This window comes from Coloeus monedula (genome assembly GCF_965178545.1).
Source record: "Coloeus monedula genome assembly, chromosome: 3".
In the NCBI taxonomy this organism is placed as follows: Eukaryota; Metazoa; Chordata; class Aves; order Passeriformes; family Corvidae; genus Coloeus; species Coloeus monedula.
This window is the reverse complement of record NC_138783.1, coordinates 2,853,003-2,874,917: the sequence shown is the minus strand read 5'-3', so window position 1 is coordinate 2,874,917 and position 21,915 is coordinate 2,853,003. Positions and strand designations below refer to the sequence as shown.

Here is a 21,915-nt window from a genome sequence, read left to right as displayed (position 1 = left end):
TGATGAGGAAAGCATTCCTCCTCTTTCAGGCCCCTGCCATTTTCAGCTGACAGGCTCCAGCGTGCCATCATCTGTCTCTGTCACTGGTTCCAGTGGCTCCCACTGCGAGCCAGCCATGAGCATCAATCCTGAGCCCAAGAGCTTGCCAGCTCAGAGGTGGGAAATCTGCCCCTGCCTACCCACCCATTCCCTCTTACCTAAACAGGAACACAGCACACAGGCAGGAAAAGCAGCCTGTGCAGAGGTCTGCAGGTCCATCACAGCGTGAGAAGGTGAAGTGGAAAGTTATGTTAACAACCACAAAGGGAGAAATGAATGCTCTGACGTTATGGATGGCTGCTGGTGCAGAAGGTGCTCCTGCTCCTCAGGGAGAAGGACTCCCAGAGCCACTGGCCATTTTTATTCATTTCTCTTCAACTGAATTCCCCCAGAATGAACAAGCCTTTATTTGTTAGGAAACATTTCACTGGAAGTTACAAAAGCCTCGCAAGCACACTTTTGATGACTCTCCAATGGGAATGTTTAATACCTCTATCAATAATTGTCTTCATAAATATCTTTTTCAACTTTTATACAAAATGGCAGTTGCCACATCTCTTCATGTGGTCAACTTGACATAAAGAGAATTCCTAATGGAACCTGGTGCGAATGATTCTGCTCACATCCAAGAGTCTCCAGTACGTAACAATCAAGTACATCTCACTCCAAAAATCTTCATAATTACTAGAGCAAGGAAAAAATGACACATTTTCTTTTTTCCCCCCAGCTAGAAACCTTCTCAAATTACTGCAGGACATGACTGTTACCCAAAACCAGTAAGTGTTTCTAAATTGTTTGCAAAGAGAATATGCAACACTGTTTATTCTTTGGTTTGTTTTTAAATCAACCTTTGGACACAGACAGATTCTCAAGTAATGGAAACAGTCTATAGAAAGTCAACAAACACATCATGAAACACCACAAAACAAGGTGAAATGCCCCAAAGCAGATTTACAGTCTGCAAGGAAAACCAAAAGTCTTAACTGTATCAAAACATTTCACCTCTAAGATTTCAAGAGAATTTCTAAAGTCCTCACTCCCAGCAACTTTTTTCAGAGTCCCGCACATGATCTCACAAAATCAGCTGAATCCCACAGCAAGGTTATGAATGCATAACCTTGTGTTCACATGTGTTTGGGAATCTGATAGATTTGACCAAACTGATCCAGGATAAAACTCCTTCCCTGCTTTCAAACATCCAATCTAACAAACAGATTAATGTAGAAGGCAGGAGCTCAGCAAGGAATCCGATGTGCCTAAGAAAAATAACTTAGAGGAGCACAGAATCATGGAATCACTAAGGTTGGAGAAAACCTCCAACATCATCCAGTCCAACCTGTGACCAAACACCACTGTGTCAACCAAAGCATGGCACTGACATGTCCAGTTGTTTCTGGAACACTGCCAGGACTCCATGACCTCCCTGGGCAGCCCTCTTTCAGGGAAAAAACTCTTCCTGATGGCCAACTTGAACCTTCCCTGGCACAGCCTGGGGCTGTGTCCTCTTGTCCTGTTGTAGTTCTCTGGGAGAAGAGGCCACTCCACACCTTGTCACAGCCTCCTTTCAGGCACTTGTAGAGCAGAGAGAAGGTCCCCCCTGAGCTTTTTTTTTTTTTCTCCAAACCATACAAAAGCAAGAAAACACCTGTAGGTTGAATGACCACTTCAACCTCGTGGATTTGCAATCTGGGGATGCACATCTGGGGATCTGATACCAAGGGGCAAGCAGGAGGTGATAGCTTGGCTGTCCTGACTGCAAAACAGACAAGGAAGCTTCCCAGAAGATGGATAACTAACAAGATATAAGATAATTCCAAATTATAAGAGAATTTGGGATAGAGGGCATACTAAGTTTTAAGACAGTCATTTAGACACACTGGCTCTGGAAAGTAATTATTGCGCAGAAAAAACCAACGTATTCCATTCCAAAGAAGCCTTTAATCCATGTGTAAATAAGCTCTTTACTAAACAGGCTTGTGCCTGAACACCTGCTTTTACCAGAGGATTTGGCAGTGCATTGTGTATTTTTCAATTAAAAACTAGTATTTAACTTTTGGGGGGAAGCAGGGCCTACTTGGTCAGGAAAGAGATTAAAAATTAAAAGGTTAGGTTGCTATCACACTGCAGATGTGGATCAGAGGTAAAACTCGAAATCCAATTGGGTGAAAACTCCTGCGAGCTGTATTATTGTCATCATATTTCGGATTTGCTGTGGATTAGAACAGATCAGTAGCATGGCTGCAGTGTGAGGGCAAACATGGATTAACTTTTACCCAGCCCAAAAAGCTCTGCCACCCTCTTCCTCCCACCCCCTGAGGGATCCATCACCTGATACCCTCCTCTCCCCTGTTGTAAGCAGCTAAAGAAAGCAGAGAGCAGGAGGACTCTTGAGTTCCCCTGTGCTGCACACACACCTCCCTGGCCACAGCAGCTGCTTGCCCATGAATATGGCATGAAGCAGCTGTTCCCAAAGGATGAGGATGATAAACTGCACCTCTGAGTCATCCCTGCAAAGAGAAACCATGGATGTGGACATGGCCGCTGACAAGCACTTTATTTCATGTCCCTCTGCTAAGAACTCTACAGAGCAGGGCTAAATCCACTGAACACAAGGCTTTTCAAACTCAAAAAACCCCGAATCCACTGAGTTTAGAACTAGGTGCAGTCTTTGGGCTTTCAATTTCACAGAATAACAGAACTGACAGGGTTGGAAGGGACCTCTGGAGATCTTCCAGTCCAACCCCCCCATGTAATTTCCATAATTTCTGAGAAACTGCTAGGTACATATTCATCAGAGCCCTTGAAAATTCAGTGACACAAAGAAACATCAAGGAAACATTCTTAAAATGCTGTCCAGACAAAATTCAGAGAGAGAATTCTGAGAGGAAGGCTCTTAAGAAAACAATAAACCTTTCTAGTCTGCAGCTTCATTTAGACATGGCTCACTGAGACACAGGAGATGTGTCCCTGCTTACTGTACCTCACACTGGCTTTAAATCTCCCAGTGTAACACACTCATTATTGATGTTCTGGTATTATTATTATTTGCAGACCAATTCTGTGTGAGATCTACCTTATACCCAAACATAGACTCGAAGCAGCCACCATATTTTTTTCCCCTGAAACATGAATATCTTTAGCAGTTAGGCATAGAGCAAACTTGCATACAAGATTTACATCTTCCTTTAAAGACACCATTGACTCCTGTCTGAACTAAAATCAGTATTCTCTCTTTTCTCAGGAGAGCCTCTTAGTTTTGGGGCTTTTTTGAGAATACTAATTGCAGCATTTAGGTTTCAGTGAAACAATATTTTATTTACTATGGTGATTTTTTCTCTCTATTCTCTTTCCTCTAGTTCTTTTTCTTATTCTGACCCTCCTGAAAAATGCTTTTAGCTTTCTTCCACCATCTGCTGTGGTTAGTGTGGGCAGAGAAGAGACACCGAAGCTGATTCCCCTTTTGCTGTTAATTTCACTGCCAGTTCATCTGCTCACATGGTGTGAGAAACAGGACTGTCATTGCTTATTAAATGCCACACACACGTAAAAATTTCATATCCATCCTCTGTATATTCATATGAGCTCGAGGTGAAAGCTCTGGACACAGTCAAAAAAGTCAGAGACATTATACACTGCATGAAAGTAGCAGCTGAAGGAGTGATCCATTAATTAATGAAGCAGAAGGTTCATTAGCTGTGGTTACCTGAGATTTCTAACCAGCTACTTCTTCAGCTGATCTCAGTCTTGGTTCCTACCCAGGCTCCTCCTCCCCAGGATAACTCCAGTCTCACAGCTGCAACAGTGATCTCATACTCTGTTTAATACACCTTGACTCCACTTCAAGTCACAGTCCCTCAGCCCTGTTTTAGTTTTCCACATTATTCTTTTGGGAGCAAAACCTGAAAATTCCTAGAACAGATTTGAAGAGTAGCTTCTTAAAATAAACTGCCCATAGCTGTCATCTCAGTATCAGGATCACATTACCAAAATCAGGAAAAAAAATCCTGTTAGACCTTCAGAGTTCAAGTTGTTCTGGCATCTAAAGAGGCACATTACAGCAGCTGGAGGTGCTCCTGTTAAATCTGAATTACATATTATTGAATAATTCACTTGTATATCTTTTAATAATAATAATAATAATAACAACTACATTATGCTGTTCATTAGCAAAACAGAGGAGGAATTTTTACTCACTGGATTCTACAGCACCCTACTATTAATGTGGCATTAAAAAAATGCTACAGAAGACATTTATAAATGAACAATTCTATAGGTACATACCTTAATCTTAGAATTACCTCTTCCAGAGATAAAGGGGCTGGTCAGGTTAGGTCAAACTCTGCATAAATGACCTCTGTATAGGGTTGCAGAACATCAAAGAACATGTTTCATATTTGACTTTAAAATTTTTGCCACACTTTAGGTCTTTTCTAAGCTCAGCTGGGTAACAGATGACCATTTCAATATATTTGACTGCTTTACTATAATCATCTCAGAGATTTTCTTTTTCTTGGAGAAGGAAAGAATTTTCTTCTTTAAACAACGGGTTTTTGTCCCATCCTCATTATGGGGGGAGAGATGGGGGAATGGGACACACCAAAAAAAAAGTATTTCTAGAGGCAAGTGCACTGCTGGTGGAAGGTTTTTGGTCACTTGTTTAGTGGCACTTTTTAAAGGTAAGAGCTGGGCACTCTAAGTAATTTATTCTGTTATTCTCCTTCCCTTAAAAATCTCCACCAGATCAAAAGGAGTCTATGTTTTGGGGTTTTTTTTACCTAGAACTAATTATTGTGACAAGTGATTCCTTCTCTCCAAATTGGGGGACAGATGAATTCTGCATAAGATTTTGAACTCCTGATGACCACCTTATTCCTATTGACCACTACTGTTTAGGATGAGCACTGGGAATTACTAATTTCATGATATTTCATGCTACTTCACATGCTCAATTTACTAAAATTTAAGTATGTGAATAAAGGCAGCATCACTTAAGTGAATTACTTTGCTAAAAGCATCTGAATTAAAGTGTGGGACACATTCTCTAACAATAAATGTTAAATAGCTTGAAAATCTTGAAGCAAACATTCTATGAAACTTTGATACGTGTTTAGAGCACAAAGACTGGTCTGCACAGGGCTATGAACGTGTATTTTTAAAGCCCACCACCCTTTTTTGTCAATTAATCATCATTGTTAATAAAAAGTATTATATAAAAGTAACTAGGAAAAAGTACTTGTAGGTCAGTTAAGTTATGATTCAAAAAAGCACACAGATTGGAAACACCAATGGCAAGTAAAATGCCTTACTTTGAGCATAGTGTTGAAGAGAACTGTCCTGTATCACTTCTGCAGCTATTCAGGTCTGGCACAGTGTCAACTTTTACCATATGGCTTTCTCTTCCCTTGCTGAAAGTGAATCTTCCTGTCAAAGAGCAGCTGTTCTAAATTATCACATCAAATTTTAACCTTACAGTAGACGACCACTGAACCCACAGAGCCATGACAGTGAAATAGTTCACCTCCTTGACCTGTGAAGGATTTGTCATTGTTTAGGTCTGTCCCTGCCTCAGAACAACACCCCCACTAATTGCCACGGTACCTGATGCAGGTACTTAAAGCTGAAGCTACAAACAAATTCTAGGCAGTGAACTTTGCATCTTCTCTCCCTAAACGGCTGTGTGAAGTGCAAGTTATTATTTTCCTGGCGTGCTGTAAAGAATAAAACTGCAACTTCAAACTCAGGGAGGATGAAGCACTACAAATGAACTGAATGTTATTCAGTTTGTCATCCAAGAAACAGCAAATGCTGATACTTCTCCCACAGCCTGAGTGTTTCAATAAAGTCTGCTATCAATTGCTGGTTATTTAGATGTCTGCCAACAGCATGTTTTCACAACATCTTGCGCTTCACGCTGAGGAGCAGCAGACTCAGAGAAGATTCTCGTCGTCTCGTACTCATCTTTCAAGATGGTCCTTACTCTGAGAGTATTTTCAGAGTTGTGTGTTATCAAAACTCACAGCTCTTGCTGCAATTGCTCTCTATTTAAAGCCTAGTGCCAGCTGTCAGTGGCAATGCAAACCCCTGTTAGCCTTTATAAGTCCCACTCTGGAACTAATAGGGGATTGTCAAACGGCTCTTTACACTCTGCCAGTGTCAGAGGAACCGATGGGCAACATTCCCTGAATTCCCACTGACAATGCAATCCTCCTGCAGCTCCAAGGTTGAAAAATCACTCAAGGCACGGCAAGACAAACGTGCCGAGGATGATACTCATTATTTAGTTTTTAATCTTTTGAAAGCCTCCTAAGAAGGGAACCCATTAAAGTGAAAAGGTTAAGGAAATGCCAGCGAGATCCCTTAGGATTCTCGGTGACAGACATCCAGAAGATTCCTGCAGGAAAACCCTGCACACAAATCCAGGGGTATTGAACACGTGAGTGTCAGAGAACTAAGGCAAGAACTTCTGCATTAAGAGGAGCAAGTAAATGTGTCACAAACTTGTTAAATTGTAGAGAGTCTGGGTTCCAGGCAGTGGCGTGTGGTGTGGAGGGGTTTTTTTGTAGGGTTTAGACCGGGCTGGTCATTTTGTTGCTTGAAAAGCAGGCAAGGAAGACAAGGAAGGAATTGTCAACACACCCACAAAGTGGCAGAACAAACACTTATAAAGTGGCAACACATCTGGATTAAACAAACATACAGCTATACTAAGTTGCATTTTGTGAGTCATTAGCACTTCGGCAAATATTTCCAATTTTTCTGAGTGAACCTTTTCATTTCCCAAGTGGTTTTAAATACAAAAATTTAATTCTAAATTATCTAGTCCTGCCATATATTGGCACTGCAGCACTGAACAACTTGGAGAGATGTATTGCTAAGTTTACTAAGAACACTTAACAGTAATGTTACATTTAAGCTCCTAATCACTGAACATGAAAAACTTTATAGTAATATTTATAATAATGTTTTTAAATACTTCTATCACTATCTCCAAGAAATTTAGTGAAGATTTGTTTCAAGAAACTAAAAAGGGCTGAACAAACACTTTTCTTACATGAGAATGTGCATAGTATTGTATCAAAAAAAATCTCTTTTCCAATAATTTCAGAATGATTTTTTTTTTCTTCAGGATTTGTGACAGATGTGGACGAAAACCATAAAATTGTGTCCAATAAATTTTGCCTTAAAAACTTGCATTTTTATATCTACTGTTTATGATGAACAAATTGGAGGATATTTCCCAAATTTGTGACAGTCAGAAAATATTACATAAAAAGTTGGCTGGGATCTTTAGGAAGTATTGAGTGCAACATAATTCTTCTCCCGTAAAAAGCATCCGGACATGTTCTACATAACTTTCATAAGAGTTAAATAAATTCTAAGCAGGAAGGTAAATCCTTCCCTGTTGTGCTCTGTTTATGTACTTATAGAATATAAAGTGGATAAAAACAATGAATATTTTACAAATAAAGTGATTCATAATTTATAGCTGCTGTCATTTTAGTTTACCAGCTTGAAAGATTAAGAGTCCTTTTAAAAAGCATCTCTCCTGCCTTTTAAAATCAAAACAACACAAACCAAAGGAGTAAAAAACACCCCTCAGACCTCTGCTTGAAAAAATTTGAATCCCCAGCTTTTTTTTCAGATTTCATGTAAAAGGAAACTTTCTGGATAGCTCCATTATTATATTGTATGATCTCCATATGATCAGTGCCTACATTTTATTAAATATAGTTGCTCCTGTGCAGAATCTAAGAGTTAAGGCCACACATTTTTGCAGGGTAAGTAACACATCCAAGCCACTCAATTAATTCCAAGGGAAACTTTGCAGTTGCAAAAAGCATTTGTGCCTTCTTTCTGTTTTCACTTGCCCAAAATTGAGTAGTTCCTCACAGCATCTTTTTTCTCTTTACATGTAAAGTCATATTTTTTTCCTACTGATCTGGGAAAGTAAAAATTAGATTTACTTATGCAGAGACAAAATGGTTATTTAAAGCTTAGAGAAAAAAAAAGAAGTCTGGAGAAATGCTCTGCTTCCTTGGTATTAATGGTGTTTTATATTTTTTTACCTCAAGTGGAGCAGTCATTCCACTCAAAGAATTAAGCAATGTATGTGATGGTTCAGATTTAGCAGCCACAGATGGCATTCCTTTCATATCTCCAGAAACTCAGAGAGAGAAATATGATTTAGGACATACTCACTGCACAACTTGAAGCACTGAAAAATTTAGTGTTAGGCAAAGTTTTGTGAAGTCGTTTTTGTGATAACCAGGCACAGTGGGTGAACTTAACCTCTCCCTCCTTTACCCCTCACTCCCTTTTCTCCCATTCAATGCACCTGATTAATAGCCAAAAGTTAAATACATAAGGAAGGACTGTTGGGTTCTGTAGGGTATGCCCAACCAGTGCCCTGGAGGGATGTCTGCTGAGATAAGAAGATTGAGCAATCCCCCAGCAGAACTCCCCTGGAAAGGCAGCTACTCTTCAGTTACGGCAAGAAGACGACAAACCCAGAATCCTCTGGGAGATCCTATGCAGATCCTTTGTAGCCCATTGGCCTTTACCCTCTGACACCCACCCCCTGGATCCCTATAAAGCTATAGCCCCCTGCCCATTCGAGGGCAGAGAGATGCCCGTCCCTGGCTCCCCTTCACCGGACTAATAAAGCTGCCTCGTGTGGAACAGCTACACGGGCCTCTCGTCTCTCCCCGGTCTGGCCTGGAGGCTGCCCTGCAGAGCTGAGCTGGAATCACGAGCTGGCAATCACTCAAGAGCTGACAGCCTCTGCACAGACCCTCCTGCCAGCAGCTGAGGGAACACACCGGGCCTCGGGAAGGCGATTCCTTTAGGGACCATCTCTCCGGACCGGCCACCTCTTCCTCGGTCAGAGCTACTGACCCCTCACCAGCTGTAATAGGGTTCCACTCTCTTTTTCCTTCTGGCTTTGTTATAGAAAATGTATTAGTCACTCATCATTAAGACTTACAACTTTATTACAAAGTATTACAGAGGAAATTTGCAGCTCAGACTTACTCAATTCCAGCAACAAAAATTTAGAACTACACCTTGAAACAATACCATGCATAAAGTGTTATTCTGTGCTTTTTGGGTCATTCTGTTCAGGCCTACCTATTTAAATTTTTCATTTGATAACCAGAGCCAGAAAACTTGGTTTTGGTCTAAAGGGTCACCTGTTGGAAGGATTCAAAAGAGCATTCAAGCTCACTCATAGTCCCACATGGATAAACAATTGCCCACTGCATGCTTGCTAATTAAGGATATTGCAATGAAAAACAACCTTCTCCATGTCCAATTGGTCTTTCTGAAGTGCATGAAATAAAGCAACAACAGATAGACACATTCAGGATGGAAAAGATTTATTAGTCCAGACCTGCCAGTGCAGGACTTCCTTTATCATCTGGTTACTGCAATGTTTTTAAGAACAACTCCTGAAATGAGGCTTCCATTATTTCCCTGAGGAGCCTTCTAGATCATTAGAGAACTACAGATAGTTCTTCTACCACTTAGCCTACATTTTCCCATTTATTTTGATACCAATACACCAACTAACCAACCTTCAGCTAGTGAGATCTATCTCTTCTACTGTGTTCAAAACAAAACTGAGTCAAGCTTTTCCATGTACAGATCCCTCACTGGGCAGGTGATGTGAATGCTTTCTTTCAATCTCTGGGCTGTTCCAAACTCTAAGCCACTTTCTAAATTCCTCCTGCACTCGAAACTTAAATAGTGCACACAAGACTCATTGCCCTTTTCATAAAAATCACATTGTTTACTAAGAGGCAGTCAAAAAGGATGAGGTACAGAGCAGTTAGTCTGTCCTCTAAAAAAGAAGGCACTAGTAGAGAGGAAAAGTTCAGAACAAATGTATTTATTAGATATGAGATATTAGACATGAAAGGGATCTTGAAACTTGTTAATATGGAAGCTCAAAAGGGAGCAGTTATTCCCTCACTATACAAGGACATGGAAAAACTTATCCCAGTGACTCTAAAACAGAAGGCTTAAACACAGCAAGGAATTATGTTTTTCACACAAGGCAAGACATGGCATCCATTGCCATAAAAACTTAAAGAGACTTAAGGCCATTAGTCACTGTCAGAGAAACAATATTAAGACAGACAAACCTTTGACCTGATCTACTCTGCCTGTTTGATGGGGAACAAATTGAAAAGATGATTTTTTTCCTTGTTGACTGAGAAGCAGGATGGAGATTATTAGAAAGCATTAAGCTTAGTGTGTAGTTCCAGACAGCTGGCTTTTTTTCCCCCTAATTAAAACACACTAATTCTAAGAGAGAAGATGCCAGAAAGATGTAGCTTGGTCAAAGTGGCAGGAAAATGTAATTTATAAAAGACGTTGTGAGGAAGAAGTCCTGTTCAACCATGAAATACTAGAATAAGATTAAATAGGATCCCTGTGGTACTCACAAAGCTGTAATAACAAACAGCTTACAGTGTATGACATATACCATTTTAATTAACTAGCATATGTATTAATTAAGGGGGAAAACAGGTATGAAAGGGTGGCTTTTCCAACTTGCTCCCTGACACATCTTACTTTACTTCAGACAAACCTAATCCCTCCAAACACTGAGCAGGAGCACAAGCCTTTGCTAGAGGAGGAATTAAATCTTAAGCTGTTAACCAAAGTGTATCACAAATACCAGAATTCCTCAAAGTGAGGTCTACAAATCATTTTTGGGAAATCATTTCTCCACAAACACACAAAAAAGAGGACAAGGATGGTCACAGTGAAGTTCTTTCACTGACTGACAGGTAGGGATGTTGCTGCTCTACATGTAAAATCAGTCAACAGGATCCAGAACAGGACAATATTCCATCCAGCAAGAACCCATCAGCTGAGCTGGCTTTTCACAGCTTACATAAAAATGTGTTATAAAAAGATACACCAATAACAAAAAATGGTCTGAGTTTATATTGACTTTTCCTGGTTATGCAGAGAAAAGAAAGCAGTCAAGGAAATTGGTGAAATTTGTGTTATTTGGCAGGCCAAGTTTTCCACGTACAAAGAAAAGCTGTTCTGAATGAAGCTTATATAGGCTGACCTTATACCATTAAGGTCCTCCATTTTAATCCTCAGTGATGATCTCCAGTTCATGCAAGAGGACACTGTTTGTGAAAACATCATTATGGAAACAAACAAAATCAGAAACAGTCTGAAAGCAGGATCAAGTAGTGACGGACACTAAGCTCTTAAATGTTTTCATCTACTAGGAAGACAATTACCTCTGTTACTAATTGCTCCTTAGACTTCAACTAAAACTTATTTGTCCTTAGTTATGCCTTCATTCCAGCCCATGCTTATAACACCATTTTGGTGTTACATTGCTACAATCCCCATTCTACTGCCCTTTTGGTGACAAAACAAAAAACAAAAACCCAAACAAACACAAAAATCCCTAAACACCCTAAAAGATGGAGCAAGAAAAGGAGAGAAAAAAAAGAAAAGGAAAGATGCAGGAGCAGCCTTGAGGCTGAGGTGAAAACTGAACTGGTTTTCTGAGTTTTCCAACTCCTGCTGCATCACCAATGCTGACAAACAGGAGGTTTTGAGTTCCTGCTTCCAGAGAGCCACTTCAATCACACTGAAAGAATCTGATCATTATGACTTCCAAGAAAAGTCAGTAGAACATTCTATGTTAAATCTGAATAAACCAGAAGGACCTGTCACTATTGTTAATAGCTTCATCATATATAACCCCCTTGATCAACAGTGAGCAAGGAAGAAAAAAAAAAAAAAAAAAAAGGAAAAAAGAAAAGGTATGGGAGAAAAAAAAGCCAACAAAAACCAGAAAAATATTTTCATTCTATGGTCTGATTTTCTCTGTAGAACTCAGTAGGAGCTACCTTGCCTGCCCCAAGCATCTGAGAACTCATTTTAAATAAAAGTTTAGTTTAATTTATTTAGCTTTCCTTTTGCTCAGTTGTAGTCACACTTTCTGGAGTGCTTGTCTCTTTGTGCTCACGTGTAACTGAAACTCTAAAACAACAGTCTTCAACCATTTACAGGACCAGAGGCTCTGTGGCAAGCAAGAACATAGGCAGTGGATAAAAGAGTATTGCTCCTGTTTTAGCATTTCTAAGTGCAGCTGTAGGAGGCCCTGGATAAAGCATTTCTGAGCAATAAAATATCCTCCCCTGAATTCAGCTCTTAACAGAAGAGTTTAATTGGGTTTTTTTCTTAATATCAGTACCTAACCTCAAAAAAGCATCCTCAGACCTGGCTACTCAATTTTTTCAAGGGTAAAAAATTATTTTAAATCTACTTAAAAGAAAATCAAAGCAAGAACACTCTTACCCCCTTCCCCACACATCTCCCTGGCATTTTCTGAGAAAAAGTCATGCTATTTAGGATTATACTTTTCACAACAACCTGGCTACGGTTTGATGGGCTCTAAGTATCTCCCCAGGACTTGTTTGACACAAGTATTATTGCAGGACTGATAAAAAGGAATAGGCACTGTCCCAACAAGGTTCAGAATACTTTAAATTTCTGTTCTATGCATACACACCGCCTGCAGTAAACATCTCAGCTGTTCTTCCATCCACGGGATTTCCAGATACTACTGTCTAACTTTTACTTACATATTTAATGGAAGACCCTTTGCCCACAGCCAGAACCCTTCAAGGCACTCTGTGATAAGACTGAATCAGCACAAAACTTCAAATGTAACTTTATAAAAAGCATAAAAATGTTAGCTGCTATCACCTTGGTTGATATGAAAATTAGTAAATACAATATGCAGTTCTCTAAGATTTAAAAGACCATTTCTGTAAAAAATCCAAATCCCTGTACTGTTGTTCTTGGGAGCATTCACATAACCATAGTTTGCAGAAATCAAAACTTTGGAGGAAATTGAGTTAAATACATGAGTATTTATGAATAAAGTTCAACTATCAATTTTTCAAATGCACCTGCATTTAGTAATTATGCTACAGGAACATTACTACTTTTTTTTTTCCAGCCAATCCCAATTAACCAACACAGCTCAGTGGCAAAAGTCATACATAAAGCCACGAAGTTTAAAAGAAAAAGAGACACCAAAAAAAAAAAAATCATTTTTTTGACACAAGCATTTAAGAAAACTATTGTAGACTGGAATTAAGTCCAAAAGTGGTAAGTGAGCCTAGATTTGCTACAGAACATGTTACTAAAAATCAATTGTTGACTCTTACCAAGTATTTTTAGCAAATTACGTTATTTACACAGCTTTAACAAACCCCATTTCCATGGTGATTTTAACACCTAATCGATTTCTCTCCAGAACCTGGAGCAAACGAGCACAACCCAACACAGAGGGCAGGGAAACACGGGGAAGCCCCTGCTCAGAGCAGAGCTACGCACAGGGAGGGCATCGTTACCTTGGCACGCAAAGCCTCTCTCTTCATAGCCAGCGTTGCACAAGCACTTCCCTATGGGCACGAGCCACTCTCCCTCTGTGCTGCAGTACATCTTGGGGGGCTCCTCCTCCTTGGAATGGTTGACGCAGGAGCCCCGCACCTCCACCAGCGACTGGGAGTCCATGGGCACCGTGTCCGGGAACATGGCGAGGTTCTTGACGGTGAAAGGGCACTTCTTGAAGTACACCCGCACCGACACTAAGGCAACACACGCGCCCACGTCCTGGAAAGCCAAGTAAAAGCCTTTCCTGCTGATGGGCCCCACCTCACGGATTTCTGTGTTCAGCTTGAGAATTCGGTCACCAAGGTCCATCTGCGTGAAGCTCTCATCGGCCGCGATGGTGTCGATCTTTGTAAACTGGTGCTCCTTGAACTTGACCGAGTGGTCGTCATCAGACTCCATGTAATACAGGTTGAAGGTCTCCTTGCAAGTGCCCAGGACCAGGGGGATGCTGTTGCAGTCCCTCAGGGTGAACTTGAGCTCCACGTAGATCTTCTGAGCCGAGTTGCGCGGGATCCAGTTTGTCCGCAGCCAATTGTTCTGGCTGTGATCCATGACATTACACACTTGGTAAGTTCTGATTGGAGTGTAATGCTCGTCAACACCACTAATCTCCTCCCACTGGATTAAAAAATAAAAAAGAAGAAAAGGAAATGTTTTAGGATTCACGATTATACCAATAAAAATCACATTTCGAGCAAAAGCTGTGAAAAAGCAAGAATAACTTTGCTTGGACATCACTATAAAATAAACAATGAAGTCTGGTTGAACTTGTGCTTACTTTTTTCTTATTAAAACACATAAACATCTTAAATGAACACAGAATTCACCATTAATAAGTCAGTTTTGACCAAGTTACTTCAAGGTGTTTTGCATTATTAAAACCCTCTGATTTCCTAAACAATAAGCAGTGCTGTCCCTTCCACCATAATTCCATGTCTTTACAAGAACTACACTCACCTCAAACAGAAGAGATCCTCAAGAACAACACACATTTACACTATTAGAACCAGTTTTATTTCGAAGATTAAACAAAAGCCAATGGCTCCAGCTGAAATTCCATACAGTCACAATAAAATGTTACAGTTTTAGATTTATTCAAAGCATAACAATTGATTCTCCTTGGGATATATATACTCTGGACAAACAATAACTCTGGAAACTGCATTGAGCTGGACTAAGAAATGCTACCAATTTACCATATCTTGATTAATTGGTTCTTCTGTGGACTACATAGGCCACGACACTAGAATGGTTTTTGAAGAACACAGGGCCATGATTTGTTTTTACAGCAGCCATCAGCTGACAGATTCTCTTGACCCAAAACACGAAGGAAGGGGCTTCCTACTTGTAAATTACTCATGTACCAATCCTACCTGATTTTCTAAAGTCACACTGTCTAGAAAGGAATATTTACCAATCACAGGAAAAAGTTTAAAAAATCCCACAACAAAAACTGGAGAATTAAGTATGCTGTCATAAATCAATGCCACCCCTAGGGGAGGGAGACAAAGAACTTCTACCAGAAAAACATTTTCCCTCAAAAATCAAGTCACATCAATTTCCTATTTAAGATCTCACTTTACTAATTACTTGCTTTACATAAGCATCTTTTGCTGCAGGACTTTAGTGTAGTGCACACAGTAGGAGAGGAAAGAACTATTCCCACTATAAAGACAAAAATTGTGGCGCAGAAGTGTTTACAGTTTCTTGGGTTTACAATGCATGTATATAACCCACACATACAAAGCAAGGAAAAAAAACCCGTATCAGAGTAGCATCTGAGAGTTCTCAGTCTCCACCCGCTGATTTAAGGAAGTTTTGATCTGACTAAGAGCTGGTCTGCACAATGAAATTGTCCACACACCACTGAAGATGTGATTTTAAATCACATTATTAAACCAGCAGATAAAAGTAGTGTAAATACTCTTTCTTTAATTGAAACCAAGTTTACTGGAGTTCACTTTACAGACCTGACTATACACAAGTTTTATCTCTTCCTGACTAGCTCAACAGAGTTTAAAACACAATCTTGGATGTGTCTACAGCAGCTGATACGCTGCAGCACGCCACAGCAGGATCCATTGCCAAAAAGAGCCAGCAGTGCAGGGACTTTCTGAGTCAAAATTACCGCACTGGAGCTCGTGGCCACTTGAGAGTTTGGCTCCAACCATACAAGGATGAGCTGCTGCCTGCAGAAGAGGCAGCTGGACCCTGGCTCCCAGCCTCTGTCAACTTCCCAAAACTGAGTGAAGGACTCTCCTCTGGCAGATGTCCTTGCACAAGCACAGGCCCTGAGCCAATGATCTAACCCTGCTGCAAAGAGCTCCTCAGATGCCATAACTGCCTCCAGAGAAACTGGATGCACTGGTTCTCTGGAGCTCTTACCTGGACAAATAACCACTCAGTAACAACACCTGGATGAAACTAGATAAGATTATATAATGAAACTAAATTTTACAGACATTTTAAGCGGCTCACACTGATTCAGAAGTCATCTAGTGATTATCTTCTCCTTATAATTTCTAATCAGTTCTATTTTAAATGTCCAGTGGAAGATAGAGACAAAACCAGGAACTTGTAGAGCTTAAAATATCTCCACAGCAAGATGTTAGTTTTCTGAACAAGCCTGATAGTAATTTTTTTTGACTAAGTTTCTTATCCAACACGCTTACACAGACTTCCGAATGTAGATGTAGGACTTGCATGACAGAGGTAGCATCACCACTATGTTCTTCACCTAGAAGCTTCAATTAATAATTTCATGCAATTATCACTTCAATAATTTTCAGTGAAGATCAAATTGCCTGGAAGTCTGTGTTAGTCCACCTTCATGAACAATAAAGTTTTAAATCTATCATTTAATGCTGAGGCATTGCTGAAGGGCAATGCCACTCTCACACTGGGTGCTAACTTGACTAAAATATTTTAACACTTATAAAATTGTGGAGATTGCAGCTATTGCATTAGAAAAACATGAAATAAGTCACCAAAAGTACAGGAAGAGCACCCAAATCACGACATGTACCAGCTTCAAATACATTTGGAAATTCAATAGCTATCATGATCAAAGTAAAAGGCAAGCAGTACATTTGCATTGCTCATACATTGCAACTCTTCCCAGTAAGCCTCTGTGTTGCCATCTCCAAGTGATCTTCATGGTAAACAGATCAACAAGGATATTGAGACAATTTTCATTCCATGACCCATGAGCTTCTTCTGTTGAGGTTTCTCAAACACCTATATTCGCGCCTGTTTTAATTTTTATTTCTGTACTTGTAACTCATGTTCAACTTGTCCTGTAAAGTTAAAACAGTTAAAAAATTTCTTTAAAAAAATATACAGAGAGAAATTCTTATTCCAGGGATGAAATTATGCAGGGAAAATAGTAAAACAGATGGAAAGGGGAGAGAAAATACAAAAAAAGACTCATGGGTCAAGATAAGGAGAGGGAGAGGTCACTCACATGTTACTGCCATGGACAAAACAGTCCCAACTTGGGGAAACTGGCTTAATTAATTATCAATCAAATGAGATCAAGGTAGTGTCAAATAAAAACTAAATCTTTGGTAACTCTGGTCCGTGGAGCATTACACTGCAGAGATGTCCCAGCTGGAATTTCTTTCAAAACTGTACAAAACTAATGGATATTCATCAGTCCTGGCTATTGTTAGAGAGGAAATTAATAGCCAAGTCCTGAATTCTGGAATGACAGGAAAAATGACAGGACTATCCTCCTACAAGACCAACAGGAATGATAAATGCAAAAATTTTTAGGAAGATGTTTTTATAAAAGTGTTTATAAAAAAGGGACTCTATGTCAGAATGATGTGGGGCACAATTTCTGAATTCATATTACTACACAGTATTTATATCATATTCCCCTGATGCCTTCAGGCACCTTCAATATTTCTGAAACATGTCCAGAAGTGCCATAGCACCACTCCCTTCTCAGCATGTAACTTGGCTTTTGGAAAATGTTCTTCTTTTTGCTTTTCACTTCTTAAAATCTTCTTTGGATACTGTTAACGACAGGAAACAAGAGATTCCTTTCAGTGGTGTAGAAAAATCTCCAGATCCCCAGTGAGAGGGTCTAACTCCTGTCTCTGAGTGACAAAGTTGGGCCAAAAAGGATTTTCTTCTCCAAGATCTGGCAGTGTGCTGGACTTACAGCTTTGGTTTATTTCTTCCAATGTCTTTACAAAAGGAAATGTACAGCAGTGAATGCAGGACGTTTCTATAATGTCATGAGCAGCCTCAATAAAAAGCTCCCTCTCAATGTGGGAATCTAGGACACGAGTGATCTCAATTCTTTCATCCTGCCTGTGAAATCACTTTTTGTGTCTTTTTATCCATCATAATTTAAAAAAAAAATCTGAATTAGAGTAAGAAACGGAATGATGTTTGTGACTTACAATACAACATATATGCAACTGTGTGATTGCAAAAAACCCCATTTTTTTCTATCAGCATCACGTTGCTATAAAACTCTTAAACTACAAAGTATAAAACTCCAACTTGAGATAAGCAATAAAATAATTCAAGTCTAAATAAAAACCAGAACCTTCCCACATACTATTTTAAAGTTCAACAAAATAGTAGCAGGATGCAAGAGCTCTGAAAGGTTGCTATTAACAAAAACCCTGTAATGACCATATTATAGGAGAATGCATTCCAGAGCAGCTCATCAGTATGGAAACTTTCCTCGTAACATCACCAAAGATGCTGATTCAAGGCCCATAAATACCAACGGCTGAGATCAGAGGACAGAAAATGATCTGATTTGGGAGTTTAAGAAACTTTAAAAGTACCACGGAATTTTTTTTTGTCTACATTTAACATTCAAAAATCAATGAAATTTCCTCATGTCACTGGCTCTGGCCACAGATTTTTAGTTTTTTCTAAGTTGCAAATGAAAGAATAAGTCGCATTGCAAGTTTTCTGATTAAGTTATACACACAATGAAATGGATCATTTCCATCACATAAACCCTCCCAAGACACAGACTTTGGTACACTCATAGCTTCAACCTAAAACTTGGGTTTCTTCACAGCTAAGCAAAACTGTTTCAGAATTACAAGCAAGACAAAATATTAGTATATTGTCTGTTGAGTGCTCAGGTGAGATGAGAAACTCTTATTATGAGTATCCAGACACTAAAACTCCCCAAGAAAAACTGAGGTCTATCATTTTACCACACAACTAGCTCCAAATTTATCCCAAATTATCCAAACCAGTCACATCTGTGTTCCATGCAGTTATGCTTCTGAGTTTTTAAAGAAGTGGGAAGGAAAATAAAATAAATATTATAATAAATAACTGCCTTACAGCAGCTAAGCACAAATAAACAATATTGAGAAAGTAAGAGCACATACCTTATCATGGGAATACTAAACTATAAATTAAACCAAACTGCAGAAAGACAAGGAGAGCCATCTTTTTCCCCCCATCTCTAACTGGCAGACAGATGAGTACTTCATCATCAAATTTTTAAGGACAGCTGATTCTCACCCTTCAGCAAGCAAAAGCCTCTTAATCACAGTGAGGTAAAAAGGTCACCACAACGTGGATAACATCTGAGCTCCTAACAGACATGTGAATCCAGCATTCAAACACCCATTCAGAGCTTGGACAAGCAAATCATTTACAGCTTCATTTTTTTTTTTTCGTAGGCTATATATCTCCTGGAGAAGCAGGTTTCAATCTTATTTATCTCCCAGGTGAAGCAAATTTTCTGGGAAGTTCTCAACACAACAGTCCCCATGGCTGAAATCTGTACTGAACAATAATTTGTATAAAAGCACCTTTCTCTACAAGCATTGAATAAACTAGGTAAGATTCAGCCTCTAAGTGTAGTTGTTTCAGAGATAGAAATTTACCCAAAATGGAACTCACCCACAGCTGTGGATGTGGCAACCTGGTGAAAAAAAATGTGCCTTCGAGTAATTATAATCAGAAGTTATTTCACACAATGTTAGACATGACACTTCACTCATAACAATAACCTTCTGTAAATATTTAATAATAACACAAATAAAAAGTATCAGGTCATCCAACACCATCCTCTGGTTCACCTAAAGCACTACCTAGCACCTAAAACTGAATGTAGCCACACAGGCAGTGATGGCAAACTTCTACAAAGAAATAATCAGGACACAGTCAATTAAAAATGGGAAGAACCCACTTCTCCAAACTACTTGCTGGCTACCCAAACAGGGATCCCTTGCCCACATTTATGCCCCGGTTTTCTAATACATAGAACAAATTAATGGTAGGGCAACATTTGTGTTACTATTTTAGTTATTTCTTGTACTGTAAGAAAGAGTCAATGATGCCTTCATAAAAAAAACCCCAAAGCATTAGCAAATGCTTTCAGAACCACCAGCAAACAGGAATTTTTAAGCATGAAATTCTTACTAAAATGGGAAAACAGCACCACAACAGAGAAAGTGAAAAACATCTGTGGCACCAGAACACTTAAAAATTCACATTGAAAAAGCCCCTGCAGTTTGTTGCTTTGTATTTGCCAGCAAAACACATAAACAAAAAAAGTATTTACATCCAAATGCACAAAACAGGTGCATTATATAGCATTTCCTTGCTAGCCAGTCTTTCAAAACAATGTATTTTTACACAATGGCTTTTCCTAGAGGAATCCCAAACCACCCCACATTCTCCTATTGTCATTAACACAACACTCAGTGTACAGTGAAATTCAGTAGTGTTGTGCTGAATGTAACTGTAAAAAGCACCAGCTGGCTGTATTAGAAATGGCATCCTTCCAGGTCTCAAATGTCTTATTTATATACAATGGAATCCTTCCAGCTGTTTAATATTTAGGGCTAATAAATATAATTGGCAGTACTACTGCACAAGGGCAAGGAACACAAATACATATAAAACTACTTCCCAACAGAAAATCTCATTTGTTCTTAGATGATTAAACCAAAGAGGGGTATGGAGTTCTGAGCAAATTTTACATAGCAGCCTTTTTTTTTTTCTTTAATCTGAACAATATTTGCTTGTTTTCTAAGTGCAAAACTGAGGAGACAAAAACCAACCCAGGCATCCTTTACTCCAGCTGCTCCTGGAGCAATGTTTCCTTCAACCAGTGCCCTGCACAGGCCATGAATAAAGATAAATTGGCAAGGTAGAAAAACAAGAAACAGCAATGCTGGATCCAGAAAACAGTCACACCACACTAGCCAATCCAGAAGTGAGGCTTATTCCCAATTCTGTGCAGGAAAATTTTACCCCTCATGAGCAGATTAACCCCGCACTGAGTGGGAAGTGAGCACAGTGCAGCTGAGAATGCAGATATAAGAGTTGCCCTGTGGACATGCTGTAAGATTTGTGTCCCTATTTCCAGCTTTCCAGCAGATATGATGATGGCAAGGCCACCACAGCATTACCAAAGTGACACTGCAGCAGGCTCCTGCTGAATGGAGCAGTCTCCCTCCAGCTCCAGAGGATCCCCAAGGCCAGGGAGCTGGGCTTTTTCACAGCCATCTTCACAGACTGAGAAAAGCTCCAAGAGCTCTGGCCTCCAATACAAAAAAACCCTTTAAGATCACAACGCTGGATGCAATCCTGCACAAAAAGGCAAGAACTGCGACTCTGCCCCTTCTGAAAGACCTTGATTCCACCGAAATCTTCAACTCCCTGGCACGACCCAGATGTAGAACTAATCTAGAAATGGAAACCTTTAATTTGGGTGAGTGAAACACAGTTAATGCTTCATAACTTCATGTGAGGGAACAATTTAATTTGAAAACTCAAACAACTTCCCATGACAGCTGGAGCGCACAATCAATTCCATAAAAGGCTGCTCAGTGTAATTACTGTAATTTAAAGGTATTTGGGTTGTTTTGGTTTTAACTTTGTTCACATGGCAATGCTCCTTTTTGATATCCTTTAGCTGGGCAGTTACGCACTCACATATCTCCATGCTTCCATCTTTAGCATCATTTCTTAATAACAAGGGGCTTCCTTGTCATTCATCAGTTCATGTTTTCATTGAAAACTGCATTCTTCAGTACAGGTACTTAAATTACACTATGATATTCTTCTAAGTAAAACACATTTTTCCTCCTGAGGTTGCCTCTTTATTCCTGTAGAAGGCAACACACCTCAAAGAAAACAGCATCTGAAATCCTGTCTCAGCCATCATACCTCCCCTTTAATGAGGGCAAGCCAAAAATAGTTATGATATATACCTGAAAAGCACAATATTCATAATATTGTTTCCTCCAATCCCTTGCTTGGGAAGTGCTGCAAAAAAAGGGCAATAAATAAAAATAGCACACGTACTACTTTTTAAATATAGCTATCATATAAGGTCTTGAAAATTAAGCACATGCTAAAATCAGACAAGAGTCATTATGCTTAAAAGGCTAAGTTAAAAATACCTCCAAAAAGGTGATTATTCTTTTGTCA

General features: G+C 39.5%; 1 protein-coding gene across 1 annotated transcript in view; it reads right to left on the bottom strand.

Annotated features, from left to right (window-relative positions):
- EPHA3 (EPH receptor A3) overlaps positions 1 to 21,915 on the bottom strand; it is a 177,767-nt gene that overhangs the window by 109,143 nt on the left and 46,709 nt on the right. The window contains exon 3 of the mRNA XM_082278329.1: positions 13,440 to 14,100. Within this exon, the coding sequence (XP_082134455.1) occupies positions 13,440 to 14,034 (595 nt within the window). The 5' untranslated portion in view covers positions 14,035 to 14,100. The remainder of the gene's footprint in view (positions 1 to 13,439; positions 14,101 to 21,915) is intronic.